Here is an 18,752-nt window from a genome sequence, read left to right as displayed (position 1 = left end):
TATTTTATTATATTTTATTATACTTGTTTTATATTCATTAACTAAATAAATATAAATTAACGTGACAAAGATGATTGTGGCGTAACCACGATTTTGATTAAGACCTTGCACTAACCATAATCAGATTAGTCATATACCGCATATACCGTATAGGAAACCGGTAAAGAATGTATTGTACGTGTAAATAGGATTTACTCAATAAGTTCAATACACCACTAAAAAATTATTATTAGTAAATTGATAAATTAAAAGCATACTATATAATCAAAAATATTCTTACATTATCATTTACACCTGGTATTCCTTTATTATGACAAGCGACTTCTTTAAATACTTCTTTTCCAATATTGACTTGAAAATCATGACTACGTAAAAATTCATATCGATCATTAACTATTTCATTCATAATACTAAGAGTAATAATATCATTTGATTTTAAACATCCTTGATAATTTAAATCATTAGTATCAAATCTCCACTTGTTATTGTTATCGTTTTCCTTTATTACATTACAACTCACTAAATAATAATAATAATAATAATAAAATGTACTATTGATATATTGATTTTTTGATAAATTACTAGAATAATTAATTACCTTCTGTGTTTTGAGATGGAGACTTATGATAATTTTCTCTCCTCTTATAATAATTACTATAATTATACCGAAGTCCAAGAAATTTATCAAATCGTTGTTGTAAAGTCATAAATGTATCAATAGTAGCGTAATCTTTATCAAATTTAATTTTCCAAAAGGAAATACGAAGAGGTTCCGTATCACCTAAAAAAACCTAAAATAAAAAAAAAAATAACAATAATAAATAAAATTACGGTAATACTAAAAAAAAAAGAAATTATATTATATTAATATTATATATATAACCATTTGAGATTTACTTCCAGTTTCATAACGTAAATTTTCATTTGTACTCAAGTATTTTCCTGTAGCAACATGTCTTAAAGCTATAATAGAACCATTTTTAATAAAAATATTAAAAGTTGGTTCAATTAAAAGATTATTAAATCTTAGATAAAATAGATGATATTAAATCTTTAAATGATATTTTCTTAAGAATTTATTTTTAAGTACAAATGGAAGTTTTTCAATAAAAATTGTTTTTGTTCATCTAAATCAACAATTTCAGAATCACGACAAAGTTTACGAAAGGTATCAATAAACTTTGCTGTATCTCCTCCTACTTTTTCACTCTTATATTTTAATATTTGTAATTTTCTTTATTTGTATTTTTAAATATTGTAAAGGAAGCGTCGACTTATAACGCGCTAATGATTTCTGTTAAAGAAGTGAACGTTAATTGTGGAATCAATCATCATTTTCGCGAATTTGATATTGTCCTCTGTAATTTCTTTAAGAAAACAATACGTATTAAATTGTTTTAACCATTCATCAGGATGAATATTTCCAACGTATACTTGAAGAATCATTTTTATTAAGATACGAAACGTCGAGACGAGATTAATTGGAATTTGTAAAGACGGTAGATTTTTTTTTTATGGCTCTTTTGAGGAAAAAAGAAAATAGTTTTTATATATATACATTTTATTTCAGGATTTTGTGATATTTAATAAACATAAATGAACTGCATCCCTGCGGTTAATGTGATACAGTTTATGTGGCGTGACCGCATTATAATTAAACTCTAGTCTAACTATTCCATTCACAAGTGTTTTTGGAATAATTAATAAAAGCCTAAAACCATATCAGGTATGGGCGTAATGTCCCAATAAAATAAACAACAATAATTTGCACGTGTAAATCATGAGAAACTTTTTACTAGATAAAACTATATTTTTTGTTTATTTAAACAACAATAGGTTGTCATCATCACGTCGTCACGACGTCACGTATAACTATGAAGTGATGCTATAACTATAATTGCTATATTAAATCTTATGTATCAAAGATTTATTTCAAGTAGTGCTACTCGATAAGTTCAATACACCACTAAAAAAAAAAATGAAAAAAAGATATTTTAATTACATAGTGCCATAAAAATTTTTTAACAATAAACATACAGTACCTCATCAATTCCACCGATTCTATTTTCGTGAGCGAAAACTTCTTGATAATCATTATTATCAATTTTTAAAATATTTTCATGACTACGTAAAGTTAAATTTTTTACATTTGTATTCTTTCCAAATGAAATTTTTAAAAGAACATTATCTTTGGATTCTAAATAATTTCTTTCATTTTTACTATGTTGTAAAGTCCAATCGATAGTTAAACCTTCGTTACCACCACAAGCTAAGTTTAACGAAAAAGTATTATTGAGGAATCGATAATTAATGAAATAAATTAATAATAACTAACCTTTATAATCAGAATCAACAGATAAATAATTATTAGAAGATGACTTATGCTTCAAAGTAATAGAATTTTGAAATGTTATTAAATTTGTAATATTATTATTACTAATAATCCATAAAGCATCGTTATTTAGAATATTATCACCACAATAAACCTATAAAATAATTATTTCAATATATTAAATTAATATTATAAAACTGATAGAATGTATATATTATATACGTACCAAATTATAATTAGAATTTTGATATTTTTTATTACAACTAGATAAATATTTTCCTGTAGCAATATGTTTTAAAGCTACACAAGAATTATTTTTAATAATTCTTGAATAATTCAATAAAAAATCATCAAAATTTTTAATTAATTCATTCATAGAATTAGATTCTTTAATAATAAATGAATCAATTAAATTAATAGGTAATATTGATTGAATAAAATATTTTTTTTGTTCTTCAAAATCATTAATTTCAGCATCACGACAAAGTGATCGAAATTCTAAAATATATTTTGTCATATCATCATTTTTAATTTGAAATTTTAATAATTGTAATTTTCTTTTACTTGAATTTTTAAAAATTAAAAAAGAATTTTGTTGTTTTAATAAATTATTGAGTTCTTCTAATGAAGTTATATTATTCTCTAATATCATATTATTATTAATTATAATGGGGTCGATCATCGTTTTCGCAATTTGAAGAATATCATCATCTTTTACAATTTTTTTAAGAAAACAACATATTTGAATTTGTTTTATCCATTCATTTGGATGAATATTTCCATCGTATTTTGGAAGTTTCATTTTTTTTTAAAAAAAAGAAGTGAAACAAGTTAATCTTTGGTTCGGATCATTTATAAAAATGGTACCCTATTTATATGTGAAAATCCGGTATCATTACAAGTTAAGTGCTATGTTGTATCACGTGAGAGGTAAAAAAATACATGGCGGCGACGTCAACCTCGAGCTATGGCAAATTTGAGAAATAATATTTAGCTTTTCATGATTATTGACTGAAAAAATTTTGCATGATTCAAACATATCTTTGAGAGAAGTACCAACTACAAATAAGTCGTTAAATCAGAATGTCGGTATATATATATGTTGATAACACACTCAGGATACCGAAACGTTATAACTTAATGGTATTAAATTATAATGAGGGTTGACGCTTAAATCTTCTCTTACATGGCAGAACCATCATGGTAAGAATCCTCATATTGGGGTTGTTAGTATTTCCCTAATAAGGGTGACGTTAAATTCCTTAATTCCTATTCGTTTTCTTGATAAACTTTTTATGAATTTCCTTTTGCTAATTGATCGTTATAGTGACCCGTGTTACTCATACGTTGGTATTCTCTAATTTTATAGGGCAATATTTGATATACGCAATGTGTTGTTTGTCATTATGTTAATTTTATTAGTTTTTTTTTAAATGTGTTATTTTTTAATTTTACTTTATTTTTTATTTTGTTTTGCTTTATAATTTTTTAAATTGAATATTGTCTTTTTAAAAAAATATGCCAATTGGGATTTTTCATGGTTAAATAATAAATAATTTACATTTAAATTTTCAATGATCCTTTCGAGATGTTATTTTATTTTCTTGTTAGAAATAAGATGCTCAGATGGCAATGCGAAAATCTCATGATAAAAGAGATTATAATCCATTATTATAGTGGTAAATTTTTATTATTTCTAAGGATATAACGTTCTTCTCAATAACTACGTACTTGTGGCGCAGCAAAAGCTTGAGTTAATCTTTATAAAATTAATAGTTACAGTAATATAGTACTCGTGCCATAAATATGACAATTATTAACCATTGTCAATAGTATGTTTGAAAGTTCTGTTCATGATTTAATCTTCCAAAAGCTATAACTTGAAAATGATCGTTATCAAATATTTCTTAATGTGTTTTATGAAAGTAAAAAGGGGGATAGGATTAGAAAGTTAGGTGTATTGTATATTTTCTATTATGTCCATTTAGATTCACGAAGATTATTTGTCCATCCTTTATTTCTTTTGTTTATAAAATCCTCTTTATTACAAACTTTTCTAATTTATTAACATTTTCCAAGAAATTACGTCCATTTATATGTATTAAATTTTTATACTACCTGCTCACTTAACAAATATGATTCTTTTAGATTTATAATTATTCAAAATATAATTATTTGAATTATTTGACATTGTTAGTTAAATCATTAAAAAAGGTATAAGAGCAATTTGTGACGTATTAACACTAAATTGAAAAATTGAAATTTTAAGCTTGCTTTATAAGTTCAATACACCACTAAAAAAAAAGGTTTTTAATAATATTTATATAAAAGTTGATACTAAATACATAATAAATAACTTACTTCGTCATTTCCTCCTAATCTTTCATTATGACAAATAACTTCTTGAAATGCATCATTTCCAATAGTAAATTGAATATCATGACTACGTAAAAATTCGACTTGTCCATTTAAAGTATATTGACCATTATTATCGTACAATTTCTTAGTGCTAAGTTTAATAATATCATTTGATTTTAAATATCCTTGATGATTTTCTAATTTACTAAGTTTAAAATTCCAATTTGGTTGATTACCGCTACAGTTTACTAAAAAAGATATAATAATAAAAATAAATGAAATCTTTTGCTATTTTGATAGGTATAATTAAATTTTTATTACCTTCTGTATGTTTAGTTGATGGAGATTTGTGATATGAATAACGACAAGTCCAACTATCATATGAAATACTTGTTGCAAGAAGCATATTTGATTTGAAGTGTTGTAAATTTATAGAAGTCTTGTTATGAGTAGCTAGTAATTCTTCATCATGTAGAACTTTCCATAAGGAATCTGGATCAGGTTCTGAGCTTCCTACAAAAACCTAATTTGTTTTTAAATAAATTAAAATTCAATCTAATTTCATAACAAATATACGCCATAAAAACATACCAATTGAGACTTGCTTTCAGTTTCATAACATAAATTTTTAATTGAACTTAAATATTTTCCTGTAGCAACATGTTTTAATGCTACAACAGAATTATTCGTAATTAAATTTTCTTCATCAACAATAATATCTTCGAATTTTTTAATTAATTCATTAACTGAATTTACATTTTTCATTTTTTTAAAAAATTCGCTCGAAAAGAAATTATTCATTGGAAGTGACTTATAAAGATAATTCTTTTGTTCTTCTATATTATTAATTTCAGCATTATAACATAATTTGCGAAAATTTGAAATAAAATTTGACGTATTGCCACCTTTTCTTTCAGGAATATATTTTAATGTTTGTAAAATTCTTTTATTTGTATTTTTAAATATCGTAAAAGAAATATCTTCTTTAAGTGCGTTACAAAGTTCGTCAGTATCACGAATTTCAGTTGGGAGTTTGATAGTAGGATCTACTAATGATATAGCAATTCTCAAAAATTCTTTATAAGTAGTTTTCCAAATGTAATAAAATTTTTGAATATCTTTTATCCATTCATCTGGATGTATATTTCCATTATATTTCGGAAATTCCATATTGTTTTAATAATAAGAGAAAGTCATTAGAACGAAAATAAACTGCACTTCTCAATTTATATTAATGATCTACATCGTCATACAATCATTACGCCAAAATTTACGCCCATATATATTTACGTCACTTAAAAGATAGCTAAAATCTTACCTTTAAAAAATTTATTCCCAAATCGTTCTATGAACTTTAATACAACTAGCTTGTATCACTATTTGTTTAATAAATAAATTGATTTACTAATTTAAACTACCAAATACCGAATTTTAAAGAAAAATCGTAAGAATCAATTCTTTAAATGACGACAAGTAAAAAACCATTATTACAATTCAATCTAAGGTCTAAATATATAACTAACTTCGGAGAATATGGACTTCGATTCAAAAACCCTGAAGATCACACCAATCAGAAAGATCAATGGCAAAACGTGTATTTTTATGGTAAAACACCCATATCACTTTTGCTTCTTTTTTTCTCTGCCAACCTTTTTTCCTTATTTTTTTCCGCCATTAAAAAAAGTAATATTATAGTAGTAAGTTTGAAAGGTTTTATTTATATTTAACTTTTATACATAAAGATTATATATACCATAATTAGAAAATGATTATTATTCAAATAGTTTAATACATTTGGAAATTTATGAGTAGATTTCTTGATTTGAAAAAGCTTCTTTAATAATAAATTAAAATAATATATATAGCAATATGCAAATTTAATTATTTAAATTTTAAAATTCAATAAAATATTGATGGAAATTAATTCTACCAAATTTATAATATTATATGAATCTAAATTATAATATACCTATTAAATAATAAACTAAAAAAGTATTTAAATTTTTTCATATGAATAATCAGATACCATTTCCTCTACAGATCTCCATAAGATACGTCGAAAACCAATTACCAATATAATCCTTTTAATTTATTAGGATTTGATTCAGTTATTTTAATTCTTTTATCAAATATTCCTGAACTATAATAATCAATTGATTTCCCTTTTAAAATAATATTCATATATGATTTTAATTGATTAACTCCATTATTTAATATCTCTTCTAAGGTTATTTGTTTAGTTTCATTATGTTCTTTTGACCAATATGTATATGATCTTTTTAGTAAAACTTTTTCATCTTCTTTTTCAATAATTTTATCTAAATTTTCCAAATCATTTGTATTAAACCTCTTTTTTTGATTTTTTATTAACCCAACTAATGAAATGTATTTTAATTCTAAACTAATATTATTATTTCCTATTCCTTTTAAAATGAAAATATCTGAATATCCAAATCGACCAAATCCTTTTGATTTTGTACCATCCATTACTAATGATAATTCAGGAATATAATATTTTGATGGCAAAAGATTTTCAACAATTGCCTGAAGAACAGGCTCATTTGCAGAAGATAGTGATATTTGTGATCTTGTTGACAAAAATGTTTTTAAAATTTCAATAAAAGGTACAATATTATCTGCAATAAGATTTTCATATGCTGAAGCAATAAGAAGGGCATCATTCACAACTTGTCTATATACCAAATTATCTTTATTTTGTTCCAAAATTCGAATTTGTTTTATTACAAGTTCTAATAAATAATAAATAATTATAAAGAGTTAATAAATAATATACTATAAATACAGGAAAAGTAAAGAAAATATTATAGTTTACCAGAAGATAAATCAGTATCATTATCTCGTGCTCTTTTTAATTTTTCTTTTTTATTGACTTGAAAAATTATTTTTTCAATCCATATCTTATTAAAAGCTGATTCCAATGCTTCACCCAAAGTATACATTTCACTTCCTAATTTATTATATGTATAACAGTTACGAAATATAAGACGAATATCATTTTCAAATTCTTCTGTACTAGTATATTGATTATTTTCTAATTTTGAATTTATGGTAAATAAATCCATTGGATTTTTAATGATTTTTGAAATTTCATGTTCATCATATTTATAGAATGGATGAATATTAGACTTATTATCAAGTTCTTGAAGAATATCATGACAGAAATCATTAATATTAATGTTTTTGTGAAAATTTTTAATAGGAATTGAATTAATAGGAATTGAATTAGCAGGAATTTCAATGTTTTTTTGTGAATGAGATGAATCAGCAAGCACTATATTTTCTTTTTCTTTAAATTCCTTGATAATTTCTTGCCAAAATAATTTTAATGTTTTTGCATAACGTGACCGTTCTGTGTTTACCTGTTATAACAAAGAGGTTGTTAATAGTGTGCTAAAATTTTATTTAGGATAAAAGAAGGTACATAGCCAATTCCTCCTCCAGAATTAGCAGACTTATATCAACAACAAAGTAGGACACCTGAATTGAGAAACTTGAAACCAAGGTTGTCGAACCCAGTAATTCCCCTAAGAACAAGCCATTGGATCGCTTAGGGGTTACCCTACTTTGCAAAATAAAAAAAAAACACACCTTATCTTTTAAACCAGGAATATCTTTTCCTTCATGCAAAAAACAGCCAGCCCAATGATTATCAAGATTAATCCACTTTTTTAATGAAATTGAAGTAGTTGAAATAGTTGAAATAATAATAGTATCACGATAACTGTTTAAGAATCCCCAATATGATTTTGTTGTTTTATTGTTATTTGTTGTTTTATTGTTATTTTCTGTTAAATAAGAAATAATGGCTAGAAAGATTGAAAGATTTGATTAGTTGATAATATTGCAAATCAAATACAAATTCATAATAAGACTTACCACTTTTGCCAGGATAGTTTTTGTATGTATTCATATTTATTAATTTCAAGAATCTTTGCTTTGCTAAATAAATTAATAGATAATAAATTTAAAATCTATTAATTTGACAACAAATCTATGAGGAGGGTATAAATAAAAAAAAAATCTATTGTAGATATTATGACTTGGACTGACACATTAAAATATCAAAGTGTAAAAAATTTGATACATTATATTTATATTCTTTATCATATTGACATATTGACAAAGACCAACAAAATCTAAATCATTATTAGACATAATATTAAAGGATATTAATTCATGTTGTTTAGCAAATGACTCAACTTTTATCAGTCTGACCCATTTGTCATATTGATGCATGATAAATGTAAGTGTTACAAATAATGTATAATGTCTGACCATGTCATTGTATACAATTGACAGAGTAAGATCAAAGATTATCAGATTCTAATCATAAACTATGCTTAATTTTTTACTAATTTACCGAAAATAACAATAATTTCACCTGAGACGTGAGACGCGTCAAAGAGAAATTTTGTTGCAGTCACGCGTTTAAACTGGTATTAAAATTTATGTTTAAGCCCGATTAAATTTTTTATTACTATTATATTATTATTAGAAGAGTTTAACAACTAAGCCAGTAAGTGTTAATCAAGTTTCACCAACAATAATATTCTTAAATAAAAAGAAAAGGAAGGAAAGTGACTAATAAACTACAGAAAAACTCAAAACTTTGTTTTAAAGGATGACGTTCTTATTCGTGACTAGTTTCGATAAATATTTTTTTATTAAACAATGTAAAACATCATCAGATTATAACTTGTTAGAATATGTAAAAATTTTGGGTTTATTCATAACACAATGTTTAAAATTATTTATAAATTATAATACTTAATTCTATTAAATGTACAAATATTTATTAATTACTATTATTTGATGCCTAATCATTTTAAAAGAGGAATTTTCCAAGTCTCACATGAATAATTACCTATTTCTATTTTATTGATTTTATTCGTAAAATAACATCCTCTACTGTAAGGTTTAAATACATTATAATAAACTTTTTTTTATTTTACAATTCCCATTTCCATTTTTTAAAAAGAATAATTGGACAAATAATTGGCAATTAATTTGGGTAAATAATTTTAAATAATTTGGGTAAGTTCTCAAGTTTCAGGGAATTATTTTATTAGACCTTCGGTGTTCCATTTCCCCGATGAACATAATCTTATATATTATGTTACCCTTTTAATTTTCCTTTTATTTAGTAAAAATTAATGTTAAATATCCGTTTTTTTTTTAAAAAAAAGCTATCCTTTAAAATAAACATTCCAAAAAGAGTTAAATAGGTTAAATCATTTAAAATAGTGATATCATTTTCAAAAATAAATTCCTTTTTAATGTAAATAGTACAAAAAATGTCTCTTAAAATTTGAACGAAACTTTTATGTATATCAATTGGAAAAATTATTACCTAGACAGATTTTATACAGCTTTTTTTAAGAAATTTTGGTTTTAAAGGAAGGTCAGAAAATTGAACCTGAAAGATAGATAATCTTTAAATTGGGATTAAAAATTCAGATAAAGCCCAAATCCCATTTAATTTCAAAACAAATTACATAAAGTATAATACCAGTTTAAACGCGTGACTGCAACAAAATTTCCCTTTGACGCGTCTCGTACTAATTTAAGTGAATTATTATTATATTACCTTCATAAAATATAAATTACATTTAAAAAATATTTTATAATGTGGTAATAAAAAAATAAAAAAATATTTTGATGATATACATACTGTAGTAGTAATTGCATTAAAATATAAAAAAAAAGTGAAAACAATTTAAATTTCAGCAAGGTCATTTAGTTGATAATTCTGTTGGCAAAAATTTGCAGGCGGAATGATTGTCATTTCAGTAGTAAATTAAATGTTTTATTTTAAACTAGAAAACTTAGCAGTAGCACTATAACTCTAGAGAAAATAATAGCGAATATTAACCAATATTATTCAATTTATGTAATAGGACCCAGAAATATATATAAAAGAGTCAGGTTTGAGTTTGCGTATTTTGAACTAAAAAAATCATGAAAATCTTTCCTTTTTTAGATAATTTTTGATAATGCCAGTCAGAATTTATTTCCTATTATAGTAACCGACTGACATTATCATAATTCCGGCCCTGAAAAAATGCGTACAGCTCATAGTAAAAAAATTTTTTCATCACCTGACCCCATATATATATTTCTGGTCCTTATGTAATTGTATAATTTTATAACCAAAAATAAATAAAGAATGTAAAATTTCGAGAGAGAACCAGAAGTTCCTTATAATAAAAATTTGTTGTTTAATAGATTGCATTAAAGAGTATCAAAAAATTTTTGATCATAGATTAATTGGATATATTTTTAATCCTTGGTTGTAGAGTAAAATTGTTAACATTGATTTCAACATTCTACGTATGATTTTTTCATTATGATAATTTTTTTGATATTCTACATTTTTATAATAAATTAATTTAGCTTAAATAGCCAGCTAAATTTTAATTGCTTACTACGGAAAAAAAGTTATTTGAGGTTTTAAAATATTTAGATTGAGTCAAAATATTTTATAAATTTTATTGGCTTGATTTAAAGTCATGTGATCGACTGTTTTTTGGTCAAATCTAGAAAACTTACAAATAGCCGTTAAAAATCATTTAATATTTTGTTCAGTTATTGGTATCTTTAAATTTTTAAATTAGATGATAAATAATTATAATAGTAGCTAAATTGTATTGTACCACAAACACAAACTATTAAAACAAAAAAAAATTTTTTATCCAAAATTTTTTTAAATAAAACTTTTTAAAATAGAAAATAAATAACGATATTCATCATAATAGGTTACTGTTGTAGCATCCAGGACAACTACCCGAGATTTTTGATCAGTATGACGCTTCAATCGCTTCATACTGTTTGTTACATCGTCACGACGGCGAGTCATGGGCTAATTATTATATTTAGGCAATATTTTTTTATCATGATTGTTTACGTATCAAATTGTAAGAAATAACATTCAGTCTATTTTTCAAGGAAGTATTTATACATTTAACCTTTATTAATTTTTTTAAGCCTATGATATCTTTATTTTACTTCCTAATATTCCTTACATCTAGAGTTAATGGCTTTAAGATAATGTCCTGTAAAATTTTTTAATATTATGTGTATTTGTGAGTATAACAAGATTTTTTAATTTATAGTAACCAATCATTTATCGCCAAATTCTGAGAACAGGGAAAATTACTATTGAATGTGGTAAGTATGTAGCTATTACATTTTTGAAAATCCCAAAGCGAAATAATTCAATTATAATTTAAGTTTAATTTATGCAATATTCAACTTATAACCAATTTTATTGGAGAAAGTTTTGATAAAGATGCTTCTTAAATTTTTTAAAAATTAAACTTTGTTTATTTTTAATATTTTACTAGGCGTGACCCGTCGCGTTGCGGGGATGATACTTGCCCATCAAGTAAGAGAGTAATAATAAACACTTATATTTTATTTTCCATGCAGTGTGAATAGGTCTAGTTTTTTACTATTATTATGATGGCATTAGTAGGAAATTAATGTAATAAATTACACAATTTATATGATTATACAAATAACAATGCGAGTGTTATACAGTATATGAAATATTACTATTAAATGCAAATTTTATTTATCACACGAAATAAATGTCACAGTACTGTGAAATTTATGATTTATTTATGTATTTACAAATTCATCACAAAGACAATTTTGTATAGTAATTTATTGTTACAATGTTATAAAAAAATCTTTCTTTTTTATCTTAAAAAAATTCCATTATAGAAAAAAAATTACATCCTCTGTTGAAAAAAAATACATATATATTGTTACTGTATCTCAAAGAAATTCATTATAGCCAATCTATTGTTATAGTAAAAAATATCTCACTAATATGAAAAAAAAAATTTCCCAGAAAAACTAATTATAACGATCTATTGACATGAAAAAAAAACAATTTCCCATAAATATTAATTATAATGATCTATTGTTGTTACAAAAATATATGTTAATCTATTATTGTGCTTGATACAGCCTAAAAAATATTATTATTATTAATAATAAGAATCAGGAAAAATGGCAATTGCCGCAGCGGCGCAGCATCAACCCAAACTTAAATGGTGAAAGAATGTATCCGTGAAAAAAAATTCGGTTTGAAAAAAAAGTCAACCGAAAAAGGAAAAGGGGGAAAAATTTTCGGATTGGAAAAAAAGTCAATCGGAAAAAAAAATAAAAAAAAATCCAAAAAAATAAAAACGTGTGGGGAGGGACAAAGAGAAAAATCGGGTTGAAAAAAGAAACCGAAAAGGAAAAGGAAAGAAAAATAAAAATAAATTCGAAAGAAAAAGAAAAAAAAATTGGGAAAAGAAAAACAAAAAAAAAGAAAGAAAGAGGAAAAATAACGATTAAATTTTTTTAATCGGAATTGGATTAGATGTTGTAATGCCAGAAAATGCCTAGTGAATTTATTAAGTATGAAGGCGCAGTATTATATTTATTAAAGAATTTTTCTAACTATCACCGGGGTGATGATCACCGGTAACTGAAATTATGATGATCGACCAGCATTAAAAAAATATAGTGCCGGTAAAAATTGATGATTCTGGCCAACGGTGATGATTACCCCCGGTGATTTGAAGTAAAAATCTTTATTAGAAGTATATAAAAATATGAGAAATATTAAGTGTTACAAATCTCCTGGGTCAAGAGTATAAAATGACATATATGTAACGTTTCGTGTTACATAGTTCTATTTTAATTCTCTTAATGATTTTATAATTTTGAGTGATAATTAATTTTATTGGATATTTTAATGAAGTGTATAATTTTAGGGAAATGATTATTAATAATTTTATTGGTTATTTAATGAAGATCAAAATTTGAGAATGATTATTATTTAAGAATTACGTATGAATTATGTTTATCAAAAGTTAGAAGTGTATCCAGAAAAAGATATATAAGTCCGAAGTTTTAATTAGTATATTTTTTTTTAAGTTTGCGGAAAATATTAATAATTAGCAAGAGTTACCATAATGGGCGCTATTATAGAAAACGGTGGTTAATTTATTATTAAGATTCCATTTTATTTTTATATTTTGGTAGGTGAATTCGTGAATATTCATGAATTTTTATTAGAGAAATATTTTATGAAAGTGGGTTTTTGGTGAATTTTCATGGAAATAACTTTTATTTTATGAACACGGAAGGGAAAATTATCGCATTTTATTAATAATTATTTATTTTATTCGATGAATTTCATGAAAATTACTTTTTTTTATTTGATGAATTTCATGAAAAACATTTATTTTTATTAGATGAATAGATGAATTATATTTTTATTTTGTTATTTCATTTATTTTAATCATATTTTATTAATTATTTTTTTAATAAAAGAATATTCACGTAAGGGTCGTAAGGTCGTAAGGTCATCAGACCCCGGCCCTACAATGTACAACATGACTTGCCGATCAAGCAGGTCTTAACGTTAAGTCGTTAAGTCTTAACTGTGGATCAGCAATTCAAAATTAATTTGTACATGCTAATCTGGTTGATCTCAACCCAGACCTAGTGATCTACGAAAGATTTTATAGATGATTTACCATAAAATTTGTTTGTTTTATTTTTTAAATTTACATAATAATAATAATTTATTTTTTAAAAAAAAAATTCAAAAAAGAATTACATTATTTATTCATATTTTTAAATGGTTTCAAAAGGTTATAATTAAAAAAAAATAATTTTAAAAATAAATCATTATCAGTTATAATAAAAAAATTTATGTAAAAAAAAACTACAAAAAAAGTTGCAACAAAAAAAATAATTACAAAAAAAAGAAAAAAATAATAAACTATATATTTAAAAAAAATAATTAAAGGTTATCAAAAAAAAATGGGTTCAGTCTATAAAAAAAAATAGCTACTCAGGACCGATGATCTAACAAAAAAAGAATATTAATTATATAATTAAAATTAGTAATCAACCAAACAAATGATTTAATTTCGGTAACAATAGTGATGATCTGTAATTCGGAATTAAAAATAGACTACCTAATTATTGACATACATAATGCAGATCAGTGCATCGGAAAAAAGATAGCCCGAAAAAATTTTTTTTTTTTTCTATTGAAACTTTTTTTGGTTAAAACATTCCTAATTCATAACATGCACAGTAAAAAAACATTTAAGAGAAAATAATTTTTTTTCCAGTAAATAAATTTTTAAATAACCAAATGAAAACTACTGATACAACTAATACAGTAAGCAGTAAAAATTGTTTATATTGCAATAAACCTTTTACTAAGGAATTATGGTGTAAAAGTTGTATTAACTCTTTAGAAAAACTAGCAGAAAATGATGATGAAGAAGCAATGTTTTATTTGGCCAATATGTATTATAATGGAGAAGAAACAGAAAAGGATATAGAAATAGTCCTTCATTGGTATAAAGAAGCGTCAGAAAATGGTCATACTGGTGCAATGTTTAATTTAATCAATGGGTATTATATTGGAGAAGGAACAGAAAAAAATTTAGATAAAGCTTTTCATTGGTATCAAAAAGCGGCAGAAAATGGTCATACCGGTGCAATGTTTAAATTAGCTATACATTATGAAAATGGGGAAGGAACGGAAAAGAATTTAGAAAAGGCTTTTTATTGGTATCAAAAGGCAGCAGAAAATGGTTATTCTGGTGCAATGTTTAATTTAGCAAATGGGTATTTTAACGGAGAAGGAACAGAAAAGAATTTAGAAAAAGCCTTTCATTGGTATCAAAAAGCAGCAGAAAATGATTATACTGGTGCAATGAATAATTTAGCCAATAGATATTATAATGGAGAAGGAACAGAGAAAAATTTAAAAAAAGCTTTTCATTGGTACCAAAAAGCAGCAGTAAATGGTGAAGAAAATGCAATGTTTAATTTAGCCAATGGGTATTATAATGGAGAAGGAATAGAAAAGAATTTAGAAAAGGCTTTTCATTGGTATCAAAAAGCAGCAGAAAATGGTCATACTGGTGCAATGAATAATTTAGCTATAAATTATGAAAATGGAGAAGGAACAAAAAAGAATTTAGAAAAAGCCTTTCATTGGTTTCAAAAAGCAGTAGAAAATGGTGAAGAAAATGCAATGTTTAATTTAGCCTATGGGTATTATAATGGAAAAGGAATAGAAAAGAGTTTAAAAAAAGCTTTTCATTTGTATCAAAAAGCAGCAGAAAATGGTCATACTGGTGCAATGTTTAATTTAGCCAATGGGTATTATAATGGAGAAGGAACAGAAAAAAATTTAGAAAAAGCTTTTCATTGGTATCAAAAAGCAGCAGTAAATGGTGAAGAAATTGCAATGAATAATTTAGCCGATTTGTATTATAATGGAGAAGGAATAGAAAAGAATTTAGAAAAAGCTTTTTATTGGTATCAAAAAGCAGCAGAAAATGGTGAAGAAAATGCAATGTTTAATTTAGCCTATGGGTATTATAACGGAAAGGGAACAGAAAAGAATTTAGAAAAAGCTTTTCATTGGTATCAAAAAGTAGCAGAAAATGGTCATACTGGTGCAATGAATAATTTAGCTATGCATTATGAAAATGGAGTAGAAACAGAAAAAAATTTCGAAAAAGCCTTTCATTGGTATCAAAAAGCTGCAGAAAATGGTGAAGAAATTGCAATGAATAATTTAGCCAATGGGTATATTAATGGAGAAGGAACAGAAAAGAATTTAGAAAAAGCATTTTATTGGTATCAAGAAGCAGCAGAAAATGGTCATACTGGTGCAATGTTCAATTTAGCCATACGTTATGAAAATGGAGAAGAAACTGAAAAGAATTTAGAAAAAGCCTTTTATTGGTATCAAAAAGCAGCAGAAAATGGTGAAGTAAATGCAATGTTTAATTTAGCCTATGGGTATTATAATGGAAAAGGAATAGAAAAGAATTTAAAAAAGGCCTTTCATTGGTATCAAAAAGTAGCAGAAAATGGTCATACTGGTGCAATGAATAATTTAGCTATACATTATGAAAATGGAGAAGTAACAGAAAAAAATTTAGAAAAGGCTTTTTATTGGTATCAAAAGGCAGCAGAAAATGGTGAAGAAATTGCAATGAATAATTTAGCCAATAAGTATTATAATGGAGAAGGCACAGAAAAGAATTTAGAAAAAGCTTTTTATTGGTATCAAGAAGCAGCAAAAAATGGTCATACTGGTGCAATGTTTAATTTAGCCATACATTATGAAAATGGAGAGGGAACAGAAAAGAATTTAGAAAAAGCTTTTTATTGGTATCAAGAGGCAGCAAAAAGTGATCATACTGGCGCAATGTTTAATTTAGCCATACATTATGAAAATGGAGAGGGAACAGAAAAGTATTTAGAAAAAGCTTTTTATTGGTATCAAGAAGCAGCAGAAAATGGTCATGCTGGTGCAATGTTTAATTTAGCCATACATTATGAAAATGGAGAAGGAACAGAAAAGAATTTAGAAGAAGCCTTTTATTGGTATCAAAAAGCAGCAGAAGATGGTCATACTGATGCAATGTTTAATTTAGCCAATAGGTATCATAATGGAGAAGAAACAGAAAAGAATTTAGAAAAAGCTTTTTATTGGTATCAAGAAGCAGCCGAAAATGGTCATACTGGTGCAATGTTTAATTTAGCCGTATATTATGAAAATGGAGAGGGAACAGAAAGGAATTTAGAAAAAGCTTTTCGTTTGTATCAAAAAGTAGCAGAAAATGGTTATACTGATGCAATGTTTAATTTAGCCAATAGGTATCATAATGGAGAAGGAACAGAAAAGAATTTAAAAGAAGCTTTTTTTTGGTATCAAGAAGCAGCAGAAAATGGTCATACTGATGCAATGTTTAATTTAGCCATACATTATAAAAATGGAGAAGGAATAGAAAAAAAATTAGAAAAAGCTTTTTATTGGCATCAAAAAGCAGCAGAAAATGGTCATACTGGTGCAATGTTTAATTTAGCCATACATTATAAAAATGGAGAAGGAACAGAAAAGAATTTAGAAAAAGCCTTTCATTTGTATCACAAAGCGGCAGAAAATGGTTATACAGGTGCAATGTTTAATTTAGCTAATAGGTATTATAATGGAGAAGGAACAGAAAAGAATTTAGAAAAAGCCTTTTATTGGTATCAAAAAGCTGCAGAAAATGGTTATATTAGTTCAATGTTTAATTTAGCCAATGGGTATTATAATGGAGAAGGAACAGAAAAGAATTTAGAAAAAGCTTTTCAATGGTATCAAAAAGCAGCAGAAAATGGTTATACTAGTGCAATGTTTAATTTAGCAAATGGGTATTATAATGGAGAAGGAACAGAAAAAAATTTAGAAAAAGCTTTTCATTGGTATCAAAAAGCAGCAGTAAATGGTGAAGAAATTGCAATGAATGATTTAGCCAATTTGTATTATAATGGAGAAGGAATAGAAAAGAATTTAGAAAAAGCTTTTCAATGGTATCAAAAAGCAGCAAAAAATGATAATAAAGATGCAATGATTAATTTATTCACATGTTATGAAAATGGAGAAGGAACAGAAAAGAATTTAGAGAAAGCATTTTATTGGTATCAAAAAGCAGCAGAAAATGAAGTTAGATTAGAATGTAATGAATGCAAGCAACCATACATTGATTACAAGTGGTGCCAGCAATGTAATACTAAACGATTTCAACAAGATTTTTCTAAATGGACTAGTAAAAATGAATTTGTTGATAAATTTATTCAAGAGGCACAATTAAATGCTAAAAATAGTTATGAATTTTTAGAGTGGATACCTTATAATAAATTGTCAGAAATCAATTATTATGATAAAGGAGGATTTAGTGAAATTCATAAAGCTATCTGGTTAGATGGACCTATTTATAATTGGAGCTTTAACAAACAACAATGGAATAGATGTAATTTTCAAGCAGGTTATGAGGTTATTCTTAAAACACTTAATAGTTCATCAAACTTAGATAGTAAATTTCTGGATGAGGTATATTATTTATATTTAGTAGCAATTTTATTTTTTTATGCAAATGTTTAACATTTTTTTTATAATTTATATAGTGGAAATATTATTATAATTGTCAGAAAAAATCATTTTCAAAATTTA

At 25.1% G+C, this 18,752-nt stretch overlaps 4 protein-coding genes across 4 annotated transcripts; 1 reads left to right on the top strand and 3 right to left on the bottom strand.

Moving 5' to 3' along the window:
• Nucleotides 1–1,942: 1,942 nt before the first annotated feature.
• Nucleotides 1,943–3,134, bottom strand: OCT59_013620 (uncharacterized protein; the record flags this gene model as incomplete). The annotated part of the gene is made up of 4 exons (XM_025331630.2): nt 1,943–1,966; nt 2,043–2,269; nt 2,336–2,486; nt 2,559–3,134. 4 exons carry the CDS (start codon nt 3,132–3,134, stop codon nt 1,943–1,945), a joined length of 978 nt encoding a protein of 325 aa, XP_025184708.1.
• A 1,462-nt stretch (nt 3,135–4,596) lies between these two features.
• OCT59_013619 (uncharacterized protein) lies at nt 4,597–5,860 on the bottom strand (the record flags this gene model as incomplete). Its single annotated transcript, XM_025324737.1, has 4 exons — nt 4,597–4,626; nt 4,694–4,938; nt 5,012–5,213; nt 5,282–5,860. 4 exons carry the CDS (start codon nt 5,858–5,860, stop codon nt 4,597–4,599), a joined length of 1,056 nt encoding a protein of 351 aa, XP_025184709.1.
• Nucleotides 5,861–6,757: 897 nt separating this feature from the next.
• OCT59_013618 (uncharacterized protein) lies at nt 6,758–8,621 on the bottom strand (the record flags this gene model as incomplete). Its single annotated transcript, XM_066141638.1, has 4 exons — nt 6,758–7,440; nt 7,524–8,070; nt 8,300–8,517; nt 8,588–8,621. 4 exons carry the CDS (start codon nt 8,619–8,621, stop codon nt 6,758–6,760), a joined length of 1,482 nt encoding a protein of 493 aa, XP_066001759.1.
• A 6,207-nt stretch (nt 8,622–14,828) lies between these two features.
• OCT59_013617 (uncharacterized protein) lies at nt 14,829–18,683 on the top strand (the record flags this gene model as incomplete). Its single annotated transcript, XM_066141637.1, has 1 exon — nt 14,829–18,683. Exon 1 carries the CDS (start codon nt 14,880–14,882, stop codon nt 18,681–18,683), a length of 3,804 nt encoding a protein of 1,267 aa, XP_066001758.1. The 5' UTR covers nt 14,829–14,879.
• Between the last annotated feature and the right edge of the window lie 69 nt (nt 18,684–18,752).

Source organism: Rhizophagus irregularis, chromosome 21 (assembly GCF_026210795.1).
Source record: "Rhizophagus irregularis chromosome 21, complete sequence".
Lineage (NCBI taxonomy): Eukaryota > Fungi > Glomeromycota > Glomeromycetes > Glomerales > Glomeraceae > Rhizophagus > Rhizophagus irregularis.
Note: the sequence above shows the minus strand (reverse complement) of the source record. Positions and strands in the feature narration are given on the sequence as shown.